The 17,247-nt window shown below is 43.8% G+C and overlaps 1 protein-coding gene across 8 annotated transcripts in view; it reads left to right on the top strand.

The window, feature by feature from the left end:
* Positions 1–1,103: 1,103 nt before the first annotated feature.
* FNBP1 (formin binding protein 1) overlaps positions 1,104–17,247 on the top strand; it is a 135,286-nt gene continuing 119,142 nt past the window's right edge. For 7 of the 8 annotated variants that reach the window (XM_019795266.2, XM_011219705.3, XM_019795274.2 and 4 more), the window contains exon 1: positions 1,380–1,549. In XM_019795266.2, the coding sequence (XP_019650825.1) occupies positions 1,526–1,549 (24 nt within the window). In that variant the 5' untranslated portion in view covers positions 1,380–1,525. Of the gene's footprint in view, positions 1,550–17,247 lie in introns of all 8 variants that reach the window. The other variant, XM_019795275.2, reaches the window with a different exon arrangement.

Genomic DNA, 17,247 nt, shown 5'->3' with positions numbered 1-17,247 from the left:
TTAAACACACACACTAAAAACAAATGAGTAGGGGGAACTTGTAACTGAAAAAAGACAGACCAAAACAGTTTTGACAGTTTAAATTTATTGTTAACTGTGTCCAACAAAGGAAGTAGACTTGTAGGTTTATCTGCAAGGGCTTTCAGCTCCACCCTTTCATGGAGAATGATAAACTTGTTGAGGCTGCTGGTGGTGGGGTGGTAGGTATTGGAGAGCTGCATCATTGTGCAGTATTTCTAAAATGGGGCCCATTTCAGTTCAAAGTTACTCAGAAAAGTCAGTAGTATTAAATAAGAGAGAAAGAAAAGTTGAGGAGAATGGACTCAGTGATTCAGAAGAAAGTTGGAACTCCAAAAATTCAACATAGCTTGATGGAAATATTTGTGTAGACCTTTGGAACAGAGAAAAGGGGAGTTCCTACTTAAAAATCAATTCTCGGGGTGCCTGGCTGGCTCAGTTGTGGGAGCTTGTGACTCTTGATCTCAGGGTTGTAAGTTCGAGCCTCACCTTGGGTGTAAGAGATTACTTAAAATAAAATCTTAAAAAAAAAAAAAAAAAAGTCTGCTCTCAGTTTCCCAACCATGGGCCGAGTAACAGGTGCTCATCTCCTGATCCTCACCAGCACAGGGGAAGATGGATGGTTACCACCTCTACGTGGCAGGCGGGGGCTCTGAGCTTTTAGAGAGGTGGGGTCACTGTCTGAGGCCACCCAGCTAGTACATGAGGGAGGCTGGATTGGAACCCAACACGTCATCTGTGGACCCAGCGTTTTTGCCACTAACCGGCAACGTGATTTCACGTCTGAGCGTTTCTTGGCCGAACAAGTTGGGAACCACTGGTTTCAGAGATTGGAAATCACTGCTTCTACGCCCCTGGATTCCTTCCCCAGCCGCTCGGAGCTGCTAGGCCGCTCTTGGCCTCGACGTCCCTATCTGTATCCTCCACACACATCACCGAACCAGGCCCCACTCCCATCGCGCAAGGCTGCAGGGCACCCCGGGCCTCCGCGGCTGCTAGGCGGTGGCGAAAGAGCATCCCGAGGGAACTCTGGTCGGCGCGAATGGCTGCCAAGGAAAAGTATTGTCCTTAAGTCCAAATTGGTGCTTGGCGCGGTGGAGCACCGGTAATAACAGGGGCCGGCTTCGTTCAAAGGCGAGAGGTGGTTCGAAGAGCAGGGAGTGTGGTCGCTAATAATAAAGAAGTCGTTGGGGGCAGTTCTCGCGGTTCCCGGTCCCGGCCGCCCTCTCGCCTCCCTCTGGGTCCTTCTGGACCCCTGGGCGGCGCGGCCGGGGGCGCTGCGGCGGCCGCGGCGGCGCTTCCTCGGGCCATTTTGCTGAGGAGCGACGGGGAGGAGGAGCTGCTGAGGAGACCCAAGGCGAGGAGCGGCGAGCCAGAGGAGGCGGCGGCCGCGCGCGCACCGGGCTTTCCTCGATCTCGGGGATCTCGAGGGGCGAAGGGATCGCCGGGGAGGGGGACCGGAGAGCCGCGCCAGTCGCGCGGCGCGCCCCTTCCCGCCCCCTGCACCATGAGCTGGGGCACCGAGCTCTGGGTGAGTGAGGGGCCGGGCCCGCCCGGCTTGTGGGGGGAAGGTGCCTGGCGCGCCTGGGCAGGAGGCGCGGGCCAGGCTGCCTCGGTGGGAGGCGATGGCGCGCTGGTCGGGGTCTCCGCGGCCTGCGGAGGAGACGCCGGGCTGGGTGCCCCTCGTCGGCCTCGGCCGGAGCAGGAGGTGCAAGCCAGATTCGCTCTTCCGAGGCGAGGGGAGCTGGTGTGGGTCCTTGGCCGCCGGAGAAGGGGGCACGGATTCGGGTCCCCCCCGCGGCCTGAGGAGGGGGCGCAGTTGTGGGGCCCCTCGGCGGCCTGAGCAGAGGGTTCGGATCTGGTCCCCCCCAGCCGCCTGAGGAGGGGGCGCGAATCTGGGTCCCCCGGCGGCTGGGGTAGGGCACAGACCTGTGTCCCCCCCACCGCGGTGCTTGGGTAGAGGTCTGGGTCCCTCCCGGCGGTCTGAGCAGGAGGTGCGGATCTGAGTCCCCATGGGGCCTGAGGAGGGGGCACGGATCTGGGTCCCCCGGGCGGCCTGGGCAGGGGGCCCGGGCCGGCCTCCCTCTCCCCGGCGCCCCGAGGCCAGTGTGATGTGCGGAGAGAGCAACCTTAATCCCTCGGGGCGAGTAACCGACGCGCGGCTGACCAGCTTCGAGGGGGGCGTGGAGGCCCTCGGATTTTCCGGGCTGCTTTATTTGTTCGGGCGCCCCAGCCGCGAGTGCTTAGGGCTGTTCTCCCAGGGGAGGTGCGGGCCGCTCTGGCGCTTCTCTCGGGGGCGGGGCGGCCTCGGCCGGGCCGGGTCTCAGGTCTTGGGTTTTGGGGTACAGCGGCGAGAAGTGGTGTCTTCCCTCTAGAGGCGAGGACTTTTGACCTGTGGCGGCGCGGGGCGCACTTGTAGTTCTAGAGGGGCAGCTCAGATCTTGGATTTGCGGTGGTGACTGCGGCGTTTGGCCTGGAGGGGAAAGTAATCGGAGTTAGGGGGACATCTCGTGTGACCACGTTCAGGAGGAGGCATTCGCGGAAGAAATCATTCTAATTGCTCGGAGGAAACAGTTTAAAATGGGGAAGGTTGGCGGCGAGGGGAGTGCTGTGAGATCCTTAACCTGGGGCTGCGGATGGGTAAACACGGCGCGCGGTGTCTGGAACCTCTTGCTGGAAGCTCTCTTCCCGGAGCCGAGGCAGTGCCCAGGCCATCCCCGGGGAGGAGAGGCTGTGGCTGGTGGAATGGAGCTTGTTTCTCTGGATTCCCGGGGAAATCACTGGGTAAGGGACGGGCAGTGCAGTGTCCAGGGGGAGGAGTGGATGAAATCTCAATCATTGCACTGAAATGTTCTCAAGATGAGCCATTTCCCATGATGAACTCGGGAAGTGCCTCCTTTCGGAATGCCATTTGCAAAGGGTGTGGAGGAGAAAGTGTGGGGTGGTGGTTGCTGTCTGAGCCCAGGCCAAGAAATCTCACGTCAAAATAAAACAAGGTTAGAGCAGCTATAGAAACAGAGCACATCCTCCCTTAATTTTTTTTTAATTGTTTTTACATAACCTTTTCTTAGGCTCAGAAACAGCTACTGTCGTTGACACCAAAATCCTGAAGGCAATAGCTCCCTTAAATTAGAGTGATTCATTTTATAAACATCCTCTGTCTAAGGGACTCAAGATTTCAGCTGATGTTTACAAATACTCATTTTAAAAATAAAATAAGTGATGGTTTTAAATATTTGTACATACCTCCTTAGGCAAAATCTGTCATTTAAGTGCAGTGTTGCTTTCCTCTTCCATTCCTTCTCCACTACTTTTGGGCCTTCTTAGCTTATCTGGGGTGGGGGAACAAATCAGAAGTAAATTTTATCAAGATAAGAAAAACGCTGGCACGATTTCTTTTTGCTTGTTCAAACAAGAGAAAGGGATTGTGGAGGAAAAAATACAATATTTTTTGAGTGCAATAGGTGGGGTTAAAGGGACTGAACACAATGTGATGTTCATGAATGGCATAAAAGGTGATCGGGAAAGAGAAGGTAGCTATGGGAAGAAGACGCAGAGTAGCTCCAATCACCTTCATTGTTTTGTACAGTTCTCTTAGGGGGCAGAGGGGTGGGAGGGAAAGCAAAGGCAATTTTGTTGAAAATAAATAGGAACCAGAATATCTATGATATATGATACAAAGTCTTGATTTGATTCAAAATAAATTGGGGCAGGGATGTCGGCATAACAGCAGTCGTCACAAGTTGGTAATTGTTGAAGCTGGGTGATCGGCATGAAAGGGCTCATGATACTATTCTTTCTACTGTGTATGCTTGGAATTTTCTACAATAAAAGTAAGTGGAGGGGCACCTGGGTGGCGCAGTCATTAAGCGTCTGCCTTCGGCTCAGGGCGTGATCCCTGCGTAATGGGATCGAGCCCCACATCAGGCTCCTCCGCTATGAGCCTGCTTCTTCCTCTCCCACTCCCCCTGCTTGTGGTCCTTCTCTCGCTGGCTGTCTATCTCTGTCACATAAATAAATAAAATCTTTAAAAAAAAAAAAAGTAAGTGGAAAAGATTTTTAAGGAGGGGTGTGTGTACTACTTGAAGTTTTTTTTCAGTTGCTAAGTTTACAAGAAAGAACATATCAGTTAGAGTTTTATATACCAAGTATATGTCAATGAAGAATCACCAAAAAAAGCATTTCACTTGCGTATGGACTTTTGGGCTTGAGTGGCTTAGAGTTTGATAGGGGGAAAGGAATAAACACATTATTTGCGCTGGTGAAAGAAGTGCAATATTTTGAGTTTTAAGGTGAAATGCCAAGAAGTATAAGGGCAACAAAATATCTCTTTTCCGCTGCTTTATTTTATTAGTATTTGAGATTTTTTTTAAATTGGAATAATGAAGGATTCTGAAAAACAAGCTTCCAGTCCTTCAGTGGGAAGAGACTGGGTCAAGTGCCGTGTTGGGCAGCACCGGACAGCCCAGCGCAGAGCAGTCATTGAGGGTTTTCCTTGAATGGTGGCTTGGACTCCTGCACGCGGGTAATGAGATAACGACGGGGTGCAAAAGCCTAAGTTGGTAGAATTATGTGTCTAGGTGGAGGGAGGCTGCGCTATGGTTTGGATGGGCATGAGTTATTTGTAACAGGTGGTTGCAGCTTTCATCGACCTTCTCAAACGCCACCAGGTTTTACCCATATTTTAGGACTTTAGTCAAGATCTGCACAGGCTTTTAAAACCTATGAGTTTCTAACATGCACTTTACATGAAAGGCCTGCTCTTAAAGCACGTCCTCCTTTAGGTGAAGTAAAACCTTCCCCTCTCTCTCTCTCTCTCTCTCTCTTTTCTAACACCTCTGTAGAGGTAAACTTTCATATTCCAGGAAACTTTGAGAAATCATGAAATGTTAGGAAGTTATCATACCACTATAAAAATGAGCTCAAACCCATAATTTGTAATAACTTTATTAGATTTGTTTGTATTTAAATGGAGGCTTTCTATTTTTGTGTCAGAAGGTCATAACAAAGTAAAAACGGCTGTTTTAAAGTGATTAGGATATAATTAGTTTCTGTACAACTCTTAATACTAGTCCCTTTTGTTTTTATTTTTGTGTGTGTGTTTTTACTTTTTTTTTTTTTTTACTTTTTAATTTTAAGTTAACTCCACATCACACATGGGGCTCAAATTCACAGCTCTACTGGCTGAGCCAGCCAGGCTCCCACCCCATATTATTCCTTAATTTTTTAATTGAGCAACTACTATGCAAGATACTGACCTAACTCATGTTATATATGTTGCAGGATATCTACTTATTTTGGTGAAAGCATATAAAGTAGGTTTTAACTCTAGTCTGCCAAGCCAGAGACCAAAGAGAGATTTATGTTTCTAAGATTAACCAGAATGCCTTTACTCAAGCCTTTGTTACAAAAGGTAAGGTTAATAGCATAAATTGATTGCACTGATTGCACAGACTTGTTGAAATTGTGACTGGTCATTGTAGAAATGGCCAAGCAAGAATTTCTATTTGAATAAAACTTTTTTGTTACTTACTTACTTAGGAGAGGGAAGTGACAAGTTACTGAAGTATCACTTCAGCTTTTTATTCACTTGCTCATTAATGCAAAGTATAAATAAACCCCACTGGAAATTTTAGCTTTCCTCATAATTATTCTAATTTTCACTGCTCACAAATGACTAAGTGACAGAACCTTGTTTTGTGGTCTCCCAGTGTCCTCTCTGCCATCTTCATTGCTTTACTTTGGTGCTGCTAAGAAACAGGGTAGCCCAAGCTATCAAAAGGAAGAAAGCAAGCAGAGTGATTTTTTTTAACCTGAGTTTCCAGGACAGTGCCAGCCATGCACTGTACGTTCCACAGTATGTTGAATATGGTGATACTAATTGTGGTGTGCGCTTTTTAGAGGCAACAGTGAAAGAGTTCTCCACCAACTATACTGAGAACAATGCCCCCCTCATAGTGGGAGTTCAGTAAATATTTATTGAGTAAACGAATGGATCCTTTTTTCCCTTTTGTTTTAACATTTGCTTTTTTAAAGTAACGGGAGGGTAATTTTAACACCTTTCTGCCCTTTGGCAGTTGTAAACATTTTTGATAACTCTAGGCACCTTTTTTTTTTTTTAATAGACTTCATTTTTTAGAGCCATTTTAGTTCACAGCAAAATTGAATGGAAGGTACAGAGATTTCCCACATACCCCCAGCCCATAGATATGCACTGTCTAGGCACCGTTTTTACTTTTAAAGTAAGGCTTGAAGATTTATCTCCTCTGCCGTTCATGCTGCTTATGCCGGCTATGTATGTGTGTGTTTGATATAAGAACACTTTAGGGTGAGTTAAAATTGTAAACTAGGCATTGCTGATTCTTTCTTAATCTTGGCGTAATTGACTTCCTAGTTCCAGGTTTGGGAGAATGATTACCTCTTCTTACTGTAGAATGCTAAATGTAGGGCAGGATTCACGACTCATAGCTTTTCTGCTTTTCGTTCTTAACCATTCAGAGATTTCCATTTGGGATAAAACATAGCAAGACCAACAGGGGAGACATTCATTACTGCCAGATCTGTGGTGAGTGGAGCAGAACTGCCTGAAAAGATAGGCTAAGTGGAGTTTAATTCTGTCATCCCTGCCTTGCCATTAAAATAGGCTTTGCACCACCTTTTCTGGTTAGTAGTTATCAAGCAAAACGTGGGAGGTCTGGCAGTCTTGATTCGGTCGTCAGCTTGTTGCCTTCACTTTTTACTCTAGACATAACCCTGAAAATTTGTTTAAACTGCATTTTTGGTCAGTGACACTGTACTTCAAGCACTATAACGGTTTTGTGAATGTCTCTGCTTACTGTATAACCACATTATAAGTCTTGCTTTACATCGGTGCAACACGGAAAATGCTCTTTAGAGGACTATTCGAGTATCACCCACTTCCTAGCTAAAGCTAATATTGTGTTTCCTGCAAGTATTACTCATACTTGTTTCATCAACACCACCCACATTTAAAAACAAGGCTTTATTTTGACACTTAAAAATTGCAAGCTACCAAGAATACATGAATGCCCTGGGAAATTAATCTAATTAGATTTTAGAATGTGGGTGTGAAATCTTCTAGAATTAGTGTTTATAATGAAATATTTGTTTCCTTTTTTAGTAATGTACACTCATACTAGTTTCAGGCTAGTACTGTGTCTAGTTAAAAAATGTTAAAATCAGGGGCATATGGCTGGCTCGGTCAGTAGAGCATGTGACTCTTGATCTTGGGGTCGTGAGTTCGAGCCCCACGTTGGGTGAAGAGATTACTTAAGAATAAAATCTTTTAAAAATGTTAAAATCATAAAAGGCCAAATATGTATATTATATTAGAGAGTTAGTTGAGAAAGTACAAGTTGGTGTTTTTTTGAGAGTATGTAAGTTTTTAATATTGATTAATCATGGTCTTCCAGTTGGACCAACTTTTAACTCATAAATCTCATCCAATTTGTAAATTCTGTGTGAAATTTATGGAAAGTTTAAACAACTTCAGTTGTTCCATACTAGAAATAGATTTAAACCCACCCCCTCAACAACAAAGACATGAAACTTCCAATTTCTTGTTGCAAAAGTTATAATACCTGTTCACATTTAAGCTGTAATATCACAATAGCTATATTGTACTTCTTTGAAATTTAGAACATGCCATTCTAGTAATTAGAATGAAGGTTTTATGAAGAATTAGCTCTTAGACTAACATCTGTGGTTTTAGCGTATAAAGTTCGACAGGTATGGTCCCCATTTGTACTTCTCTCCCCTCTTGATGGGTTATAAAAGTAGAAATCACTTCTAAATTGCATAAACTCTACAGTTCTTGTAACATTGTCACTTGCACCATGCCCTGTAGCCTTACACACTGTTGAATAGTCATCATCCACATTGCTGATTATTATTGCGAACTTACCATGTCCCATGTGCTGAAAGTGTTTTCCATCCATCATCTCATTTATTCTTCCCAAGAATCCAGTGAGGTGGGGCACCTGGGTGGCTCAGTTGGTTAAGCATCTGCCTTCGGCTCAGGTCGCGATCTCAGGGTCCTGGGATCAAGCCCCACATCGGGCTTCTTGCTCAGTGGGGAGCCTGCTTCTCCTTCTTCCTCTGCCTGCTGCTCTGCCTGCTTGTGTGCTCTCTCTCTCTCTCTCTCTGTGAAATAAATAAATAAAATCTTAAAAAAAAAAAAAAAAAGAATCCAGTGCGGTAAGTACCATTCATGCCAGCATCTGGGAAGAAGATGCTGAGAAGGAGTTAGGAGTGCAGGGTTTTATTGGGAAGTAACGCACACCTGTGAAGGGAAGAGGGAGGAAGTGTGATTGGGAGTGGGAGCCACTGGACCAGGATGCAGCCTGAGAAAGTCCCCGCCAGCTCCAGCACAAAGATTACCCATTCAAGGAATCTCACATTGGACAGAAATGGCCAGGCTGTTGTAGTGCCTTGCACGTTCATTGGCCAAGGGCCGCCCCAAGAACAGTGTGACCTTAGTCGCCATCTTGCTCAGTCTTTGGTTGGTGGTTGCCGCAAGAAGACCTTGACCTTGGCTCACAAGATAAGGCAGACCCTGTAGTCTGCTAACTATACTCCTTGCTGCTGGGCAGCAAATTATTTCTGGAAGGCAGACATAAGTGGCACATCTCTGCCCTGGCCACAGCCACACCATTAACGTCCCCTTTTATAAGAGAGGAAATTGAAGCTCAGAAGGGCAAAGTAACTTGCCCAAGTTCACAGGGTAGGAAGTAGAGATTCAATTCCACATCTCTGGGATATAAGAGCCCTCTTCCTCAGCCTTTAAAAATTTTTTAAGTTCAGGGGCCCCTGACTGGCTCAGTTGGTAAAGAGCGTGCAACTCTTGATCTCAGGGTTGTGAGTCGAGCCCCACGTTAGGCATAGAGATTACTTAATAAAAAATAAACTAAAATAAAATTTAAAAATAAAAATTTCTAAGTTAATGCCTTCAAAAAATTGTTATTGTTTAGGGGTGCCTGGGTGGCACAGCGGTTAAGCGTCTGCCTTTGGCTCAGGGCGTGATCCTGGCGTTCTGGGATCGAGACCCACATCAGGCTCCTCCGCTATGAGCCTGCTTCTTCCTCTCCCACTCCCCCTGCTTGTGTTCCCTCTCTTGCTGGCTGTCTCTATCTCTGTCAAATAAATAAATAAAATCTTAAAAAAAATTGTTATTGTTTAAACTTTTTATTATGGACATTTTCAAACACACATTAAGTAATATTATGAGCCCTTATGTACACATATCCAGCTTGAAGGTAATCAATATGTTGGCGTTCTTGTCTCATCTTTTTGGCCCCACATGGTGTGTTTAGAGCCCTTGGTTTTCTCTACCACCTATTGTCATGCTAGCCTGCTACCTCACTTTCCTAATGTATCTTTTATTATTTATTTACTTATTTTTAGAGAAAGAGAGGGAGTAGGGGAGGGGCAGAGGGAGAATCTTAAGCAGGCTCCATGCCCGTTGCAGAGCTGACCCTGAGAATCATGCATGACCTGAGCTCAACCAGCCCAGCCACTCAGGGCTACCTCACTTTTCCGAGGAATCAGGCAGAGAACCAAAATTCTTCTGCCCATCTCTTAAAATGTGAAAACAGGAGAGAACCCGATTGTTAAGTACCCAGTGCACCTTTATTAGAGCATTTAAAGAAAGAGAGGGAGTAGGGGAGGGGCAGAGGGAGAATCTATGGTTTTCTCCGTTTTATAAATGAGTCTCAGAGCCGTGAAGCTACGGACCGGGTCATCAAACGACGAATTCTCGCCCTTGTGCTGCAGGTTTTCGGTTGGTTGTGTTTTAGGGGCTTTTTTCTTGACGCTAGACAAATAGAGTTTGAAAACTGCATCTTCTGTATCCGTAGCTTGCAAGCCCTTTTCTACCCATCGCTCACTCATATTTCTCCATCAGTGATGTAGGTCTTGCTTTCTAAAACCTTTGCTATTACTCATATTGAGAAGCATTGAGAACCAGTGACTCACAGGGCTGAGTACTGCAGCCCCAGCGGAAACTGTTATGAATGGAGCTTATATTCCAGCAGGTGTTTCGTGTGTGTCTAGTGATTCCCCCATTCTTTCAAATCCAGAGTTATTTGTTTCTCCTTTCTAGTTTAGAGAAGTTAATTTGTAAAGGTATTAAGAGTAAGGTCAAGTGTCTGATTTCACTGTGTCCACAAAGTAGGTCTTGCTATAAAGTATTTTTGTTGTTGTTGAAAAGCATTTTTTTAATTAAATTGGGAAAGAATGAAGAGGTTCTAGATATTGATCATTTGGGGGTGCCCCTGGCTGTCACATGCAGGGCCTTCAAAGTTTTGGTTCTTGGGGACTAAAACAAAAACACTTTACCTACTACCTATAGCAAAAGAAAACGTGGCACCTTTAAAGGGATCTATTCCCTTTATACTTTTGTTTGCACAACCAAAACTGAGAGCAGGTTGCTGAAATGCATTAAAATACCCAACAGGTTCTTGGGAGAAATGGTGTGGGCGTTGCCAGGTGAGAGGGAAAGCACAGCAAGGCCCAGCTTGGGCTGCGCTCCTTGCCTAACCTAACACTTATTAGTGTTGGGCAAGCCCTCACATTCTGTTCCTTGGTTTCCCCACCCATAAAGTGGTATGATGATGCTTGCTTCCTCTTCACAAGAAAGCAGAAAGGTGAGGGCTTGTTTGTAAAGTGCTTTGAGAGGGTTCAATGGGTAAATATGAATTAATATAATAATGGGAAGGAAAAAAGCCCTGTTCCTTGGAAACTAATTGCAGAAATCTCCTGCAAGCAGGATTCATGAAAAATGAGAAATTCACTGTCCTAGCCTCTGGTTTTCACAGTAAAGTCTTTGTCCTTTGATTTAAAATTCTTTTTACATGTTAACCATAAAATAATAGTAGGAAAATGCCTGGAAATCATTGCTTTGGAAAGGAAGTATGGATTTTAGGAGACCATCCACGTTTATCTCTTTTCTTTAAAAAAATTTTTTAATATAAAATGCACTCCAGGGGGCACCTGGGTAGCTCAGTCGGTTAAGCATCTGCCTTCAGCTCAAGTTATGATCCCGGGGTCCTGGGATTGAGCCCCAGGTCAGGCTCCCTGCTCAGTGGGGAGTCTGCTTCTCCCTTTCCCTCTGCTTCTCCCCCGACTCTTGTTCTCTGTCTCTTGCAGGTAAATAAATAAAATCTTTTTTTTAAAAAAATGTACTCCTAAACACTAACCATAGTAATATTCAGCAATATACTTGGGTCTGCTTCAGATATAATTTTAATGTTACCTCTCCAGGGGAAATAGTTCTGTTTGGCTATTACACATTTTTTTAAAGTTATTCTGTGATTGGGGCCCCCGGGTGGCACAGTGGGTTAGGCATCTGACTCTTGGTTTTGCTCTGGTTGTGATCTCCAGGTCATGGGGTAGAGCCCCAGGTCGCTTCTTCTTTCTTCTCCCTCTGCCCTTCCCGCTCATGCTCTTTCTCTCTCTCTCTCAAATAAATAAATAAACCTTTAAAAATTTTTTTAAAAATAAAGTTATTCTGTCATATCACAAGGAAAAAATTGTAACTACGTATGTTAACTAGACTGTGGGGATCATTTCATAGTATATACAAACATGGAATCATTATGTTGTGCGTCTGAAACCAATGACATTATATGTCAATTCTATCCCAATTTTTGAAAAAAGTTATACTGAAGTCACATTATTTTCCCCCAAAAGCTGGATGTTTGCTGCTTGAGACATATGATGAATTATTCTGCCTAACGACTTAGTTTGAGATCAACTTCTGCTTAGCAAAGAAAATGAAGAAGCTTAAAAATATCTGCCTTAGGATGGATATATGTGGAAATGCCTGGCAATGTTTGGGCAAAGAAGTTTGGATTTTATGAGTGTGTTTGTGCATGTAAAATATGTTTTTCACCGTGACTTTAAATTTTTAGATTTAAATTTACTTGGCCTTAAAAGTAGGTTATCTAGTATTATTTGTTCTAGTTCTGTGGGAAATGTTTCTATTTTGATAGGGATTGCATTAAATCTGTAGATTGCTTTGGGTAGTATGGACATTTAAACAATATGGGACATTTAAACAGTAAAAAGCATTTGTATGGTGAAGGAAACCATCAACAAAGCAGAAGGACAACCTACTGAATGGGAGAAGGTATTTGCAAATGATATATCTGATAGGGGATTAATATCCAAAATACATAAAGAACTTGTACAACCCAACCAAAAAAACCCCACCAACAATCTGATTAAAAATGGGCAGAGACCTGAACATTTTTCCAAGAAGACATACAGATAGCCAACAGACACATGCAAAATGCTCAACATCGCTCATCAGAGAAATGCAAATCAAAACCACAAAGAGATATTACCTTACACCTGTCAGAATGGCTAAAATCAAAAAGACAAGAAAGAACAAATGTTGGCGAGGACGTGGAGAAAAAGGAACTCTTGTGCCCTGTTGGTATTAATGTAAATTGGTGCAGCCACCGTGGAAAACAGTACGAAGGCTTGTCAAAAAATTAGAAATTCAATTACCATATGATTCAGTAATTCCACTACCGGGTATTTACCCAAAGAAGACAAAAACTCTTAAGTAGGCTCCACACCCAACATGGGGCTTGAACTCATGACCCTGAGATCAAGAGTCACCTGCCCTACTGACTGAGCCAGCCAGCTACACTGAAAGCAAAAACTCTAATTTGAAAAAGATATGCACCCCTGTGTTTATTGCAGCATTATTTGCGATAGCCAAGATATGGAAGCAGCCCAAGTGTCCACCCATAGATGAATGGATAAAGAAGATGTGATATATATGCATATATAAAATGGAATATGACTTATCCATAAAAAAAGAATGAGATCTTGCCATTGCAAGAGCACGGATGGACCTAGAGGGTAAAATGCTAAGTGAAATAAGTCAGAGGAAGAGATACCATTTGATTTCACTTGTATATGGAATTTAAGAAACAAAACAAACAATAAAGCAATTTTAAATACAGAAAACAAACTGAAGGTTGCCAGAGGGGAGGGGGTGGAGAGATGGGTGAGACAGATAAAGGGGATTAAGAGTACACTTACCCTGATGAGCACTGACTAATGTATACAAATTATTGAAATATTGTATACCTGAAAGTAATATAACACTGTATGTTAATTATACTTAAAAAAAGATTTCTCCTTTGTACAATGAGGATCTAATCATTAAATAAAGAGAATAATAATGTTCCATTTTTTTAAAAAAATTGCGTTGTTCAATTTTCAAAAGATACTAAGGTGCACATGAAGAGTTTCATCCTAGGAGAGATTTAATTCTCTTTTTTCTTAAGATTTTATTTATTTATTAGAGAGCAAGTGAGCACAAGCAGGGGGAGGGGCAGAGGGAGAGGGAGAAGCAGGCTCCTCACTGAGCAGGGAGCCAGACCCGGGGCTCCATTCCAGGACCCTGAGACCACGACCTGAGCTGAAAGGAGACACTTAACCAACTGAGCCACCCAGGTGCCTGGATAGATTTAATTCTAGATTGCTATTACTGTTTTTGGTGAGAGGATCGGTGATGTTGGTCGCAAATAATTATGACTTTAGTATATAAAAGAAGAAACTAGGCACAATTAAAATTATATCAGACAAATGATACAGATGTGATGTGTATGATTGAGACGTCCATATTTTGTCCACAGTACCTATTTTTTTGAGCACGTACTAAGTGCCAAGACATAGTTTTTGTCCTCGAGTAGCTTATAATCCAGTAGGGGTGCAGAAATACAGACAAATTACAGTACAGTGTGACCAGGACTAAGGTGGGGTAACTCCATGGGAATATGTACACAGGAATATAACTCAGTTGAGGAAGTAGTGGCATCCATGTGGAATCCTGAAGGACTAGCTAATTACACAGGCGAAGTGGGGAGGGCAGGGGGAGGGGTCAGGTTGGGAGCGTGATCCGGACAAAGCCTTCCAGGAACAGGGAGTAAATGGTATGTCCAAAGGTCCATCAAGAGGAACCTAAAAAGGTAAACTGAGGTTGACAACTATATGAACACTGTGGATTTGAAGTGAGGAAAGCAGGTAGCCACGTGGTCAGTTTTGTAGTCTCCAGACTGCAGGGTGGGGGTTGGACAGAAGCTAGATTGCCCTAGGCGCCGCTAGGCTAATGGGCTGATCGGATTCATTGCATGAGCTGGAGTACAGAGCACCCCCTGGTATTATTCTTATATGGGTGGAATTAGGTTAGAATGAATTGCTGAGGAGCCTTGGATGCCTAGAGAAGATCTAGCCCGGTTGTCTTGAGTCGTGAGCCAGGGGATTGGGAGGATGAGGCCAGTTCACCACTTTGGCTTGTGGGTTAAATAATCTGTCAGGCTCAGGTCTTTTTGTCCCTCAGTTGGGCACAAAACCCAAACCTACAGTCACTTCTTTCTGCTCCTCTCTTTGTTTCTGCTCCGGTGCACAGCCTCGACAGGGTTTGGCCAAGGGTCTCTGCCTCAGCTTTATTAAGCTAACAGCTTTGGTATTTTCAGTATGCCTGGAGGTGACTCACGCTAACCAAATTCCCAAGACTGGTGAATAAGCTGAAATGCAGATTTTAAATTTATAATGAGAAGTAAATCCGTAAAGAGGTGAGCTGTTCATATTTGCTGATCTGCACGTTTTCTCCCTGTAGGCTAATCTATGTGGAAAGCTAAATTCTATGCAAAGTTTCCTGGAGAGCATCAAATCAAAATAGATTTGGATGAATTTAATGGCTTGTGACATGAAGTTACGGAACCTAGGGCATCTGTCTCTTCTGGAGGGTAGATTTGCAATAAGGATAAAATAGAGTCTCGATGGTTCCCTTTTCTTTAATCTATTCTTTCTTTAGTGAGTCTACAGGGTATTTAATCCTGTTTAGACCTTTTTAATTCTAATCTCTGTTCAGTCTTGCATCCCTGCAATTACACCCAAGTACCCAGATTCGATATTGGGTGTTGATCAACTTCTCACTTCACAGTATTTCCCAAACTGGCAAGTCTGAGAATCTGTCATTTGAAAAGCTCTCCTAGGTCATTCTGATGTGGCTTATGCGGCACAATTTCACATTTTGATTCCTTCTTATGCATTCTCAGTTTCTGCTCATTTTAATTCTTTATAAGAAATGGAAAATGTAGCCACATTTTGGAACTCCTTTCTTACCCTGCCAACCTGTTACAAACATAACCATTCTAAGATACTTTTTGTTCTTTGTAGTTCTCTAGTTGTGATTTACTCAGGTACCGTCAAATCATCATTAATTCATTCAACAAATAGTATTGACCACTTACTCTAGGCCAGACATTATTCTAGGCAAAGGGAAAATGGCGGTGAACCAAAACATAAAAAATATTGCCCTTATATGTGATCTTTCTATATATTTATCTCTCTTTTTTAAAGGTTTTATTTTGAACTCATCTCTACACCCAGTGCGAGGCTTGAACTCACAACTTGAGATCAAGAGTTGCATGCTCTACCGACTGAGCCAGGCAGGCACCCTCTATATAATATATCTGATCACGGTAAACGCTGTGGAGAAAAATAAGTGTGTGAGATACTGGGAACTAAAGGATTAGGGTTGATGAGGACGAGAACAAAAGTATGCTGGCTATGTTGCAAGATGCCTATTAGATATTGAAGTCTATTTAATGCCAAGTAGATAGTTAAATATATGCATTTGCAGCTCCGGGAACAGGTCCAGGCTGTTTGGGTCTGTTGGGGTCAGATTGCCCAATATATGTTTGGGTAATCAGAAAAACTAGAATTAAAATGGTAAAATTCTGAGCTCTTGTTATAGTGACATTCCTCCGAGCACTCTTTTTTTTTTAAGTTTATTATTATTATTTTTTAGTAATCTCTGTGCCAAACATGGGGCTTGACTTGAACTCACGACCGGAGATCAAGAGTCGCACGCTGGTCTGACTGAGCCAGCCAGGCGCTCCCCTCCAAGCACTCTTATTTAACTTTAGAACTCCGTCACTTAGCAAAACTGTCATACTACGCTGCGCTTTTGGACAGTGGCTGTTGTGTTTGCTGAACTGTTTACCTTACTGAGAATCGTTACGTGGGACTTGTTTTATATCGGGAGGAGTGCAGACTATTAAGAGTTGATTGGTTTTGTAAATTGTTATAAGAGCACAATAAACAGATCTTGAAGCTTTGATATGCTTAGAAGTAAAACCAATGTACCGTTTCACAAATGAGAAAAATAAAAATAAATGGCCACTGACGGGCATTCTGTTTTTGGTAATGGTCGGAGAAGTTAATGTCACACATACATCACGTTAATAGGGTGTCGCAGACAGTCTAGTAGGGTAGATTACCTCTCTGAGAGCTGCCTGTGAGCTTGTTCTGACATTTGGAGATGAATAGGGGGCATTCAGAATTCCTTCGCAGCTGGTTGACTGAGATCTCTGTTGTACCTGATCTTGTTTAACTTTCCTCTTTCTATTTCTCAGAGATAGTTTAAAACTGGTAATACTGGATCATCAAATCAAATCAGCTTTGGGGGGAGCTCTACTTCGAGTGGTGACATCTGTTTTGCAAAGATTACCGTAACAGTATCTCCCATTTCACATGTTCTTTAAAAAAATATATATATATTTATTCATTTGAGAGAGAGCACAAGTGAGGGGAAGGGGAGGGAGAGGGCTGGAGGGGGGAGAAGCAGACTCCCTGCTGAGCAGGGAGCCCAACATTGGGCTCCGTCCTAGGACCCTGAGATCCTGACCTGAGCCAAAAGCAGATGCTTAACCGCACGTTCTTAGAATGTGACTCCTTCTGTTCAGAGGAGGGAGAGGGCTTATGTCCCTTTCTCTTGAACCTTGGCAGATCTTTGGAAGGCCTTGACCCACAGGGTATGGCGAAAAGATGCCCTGTGACTTCCCTGGCAAGATCACAAATATGGTGTGCACTTTTGCCTTGCTCTTTCGGGACGTTACTCTTAGAACCCAGGACCACCTTGTTAGGAAGCCCAGACAGTCCTTATCGACAGATCGTATGAAGAAGCCGACTGTAGAAGTTCTTGCAGGCAGCCCAGTAGAGGTCTCAGCTAACAGTGAGAATAAGCTGCTAGCCATATGAGTGAAAGGCTTCCAGATGATTCTAGCCCTCCACCATCGAGTCCCCACAGCCTTTCAAGCTTTTTCATGTGGGTCCCCAGCCATGGCGGAGCAGAGATAAGTTGTCCCTGTCAAATAGTTGACCCATAATAAAATGGTTCTTTCC

The sequence above is a fragment of the Ailuropoda melanoleuca genome, chromosome 7, assembly GCF_002007445.2.
Source record: "Ailuropoda melanoleuca isolate Jingjing chromosome 7, ASM200744v2, whole genome shotgun sequence".
In the NCBI taxonomy this organism is placed as follows: domain Eukaryota; kingdom Metazoa; phylum Chordata; class Mammalia; order Carnivora; family Ursidae; genus Ailuropoda; species Ailuropoda melanoleuca.
This window is presented reverse-complemented; position numbering and strand designations above follow the sequence as displayed.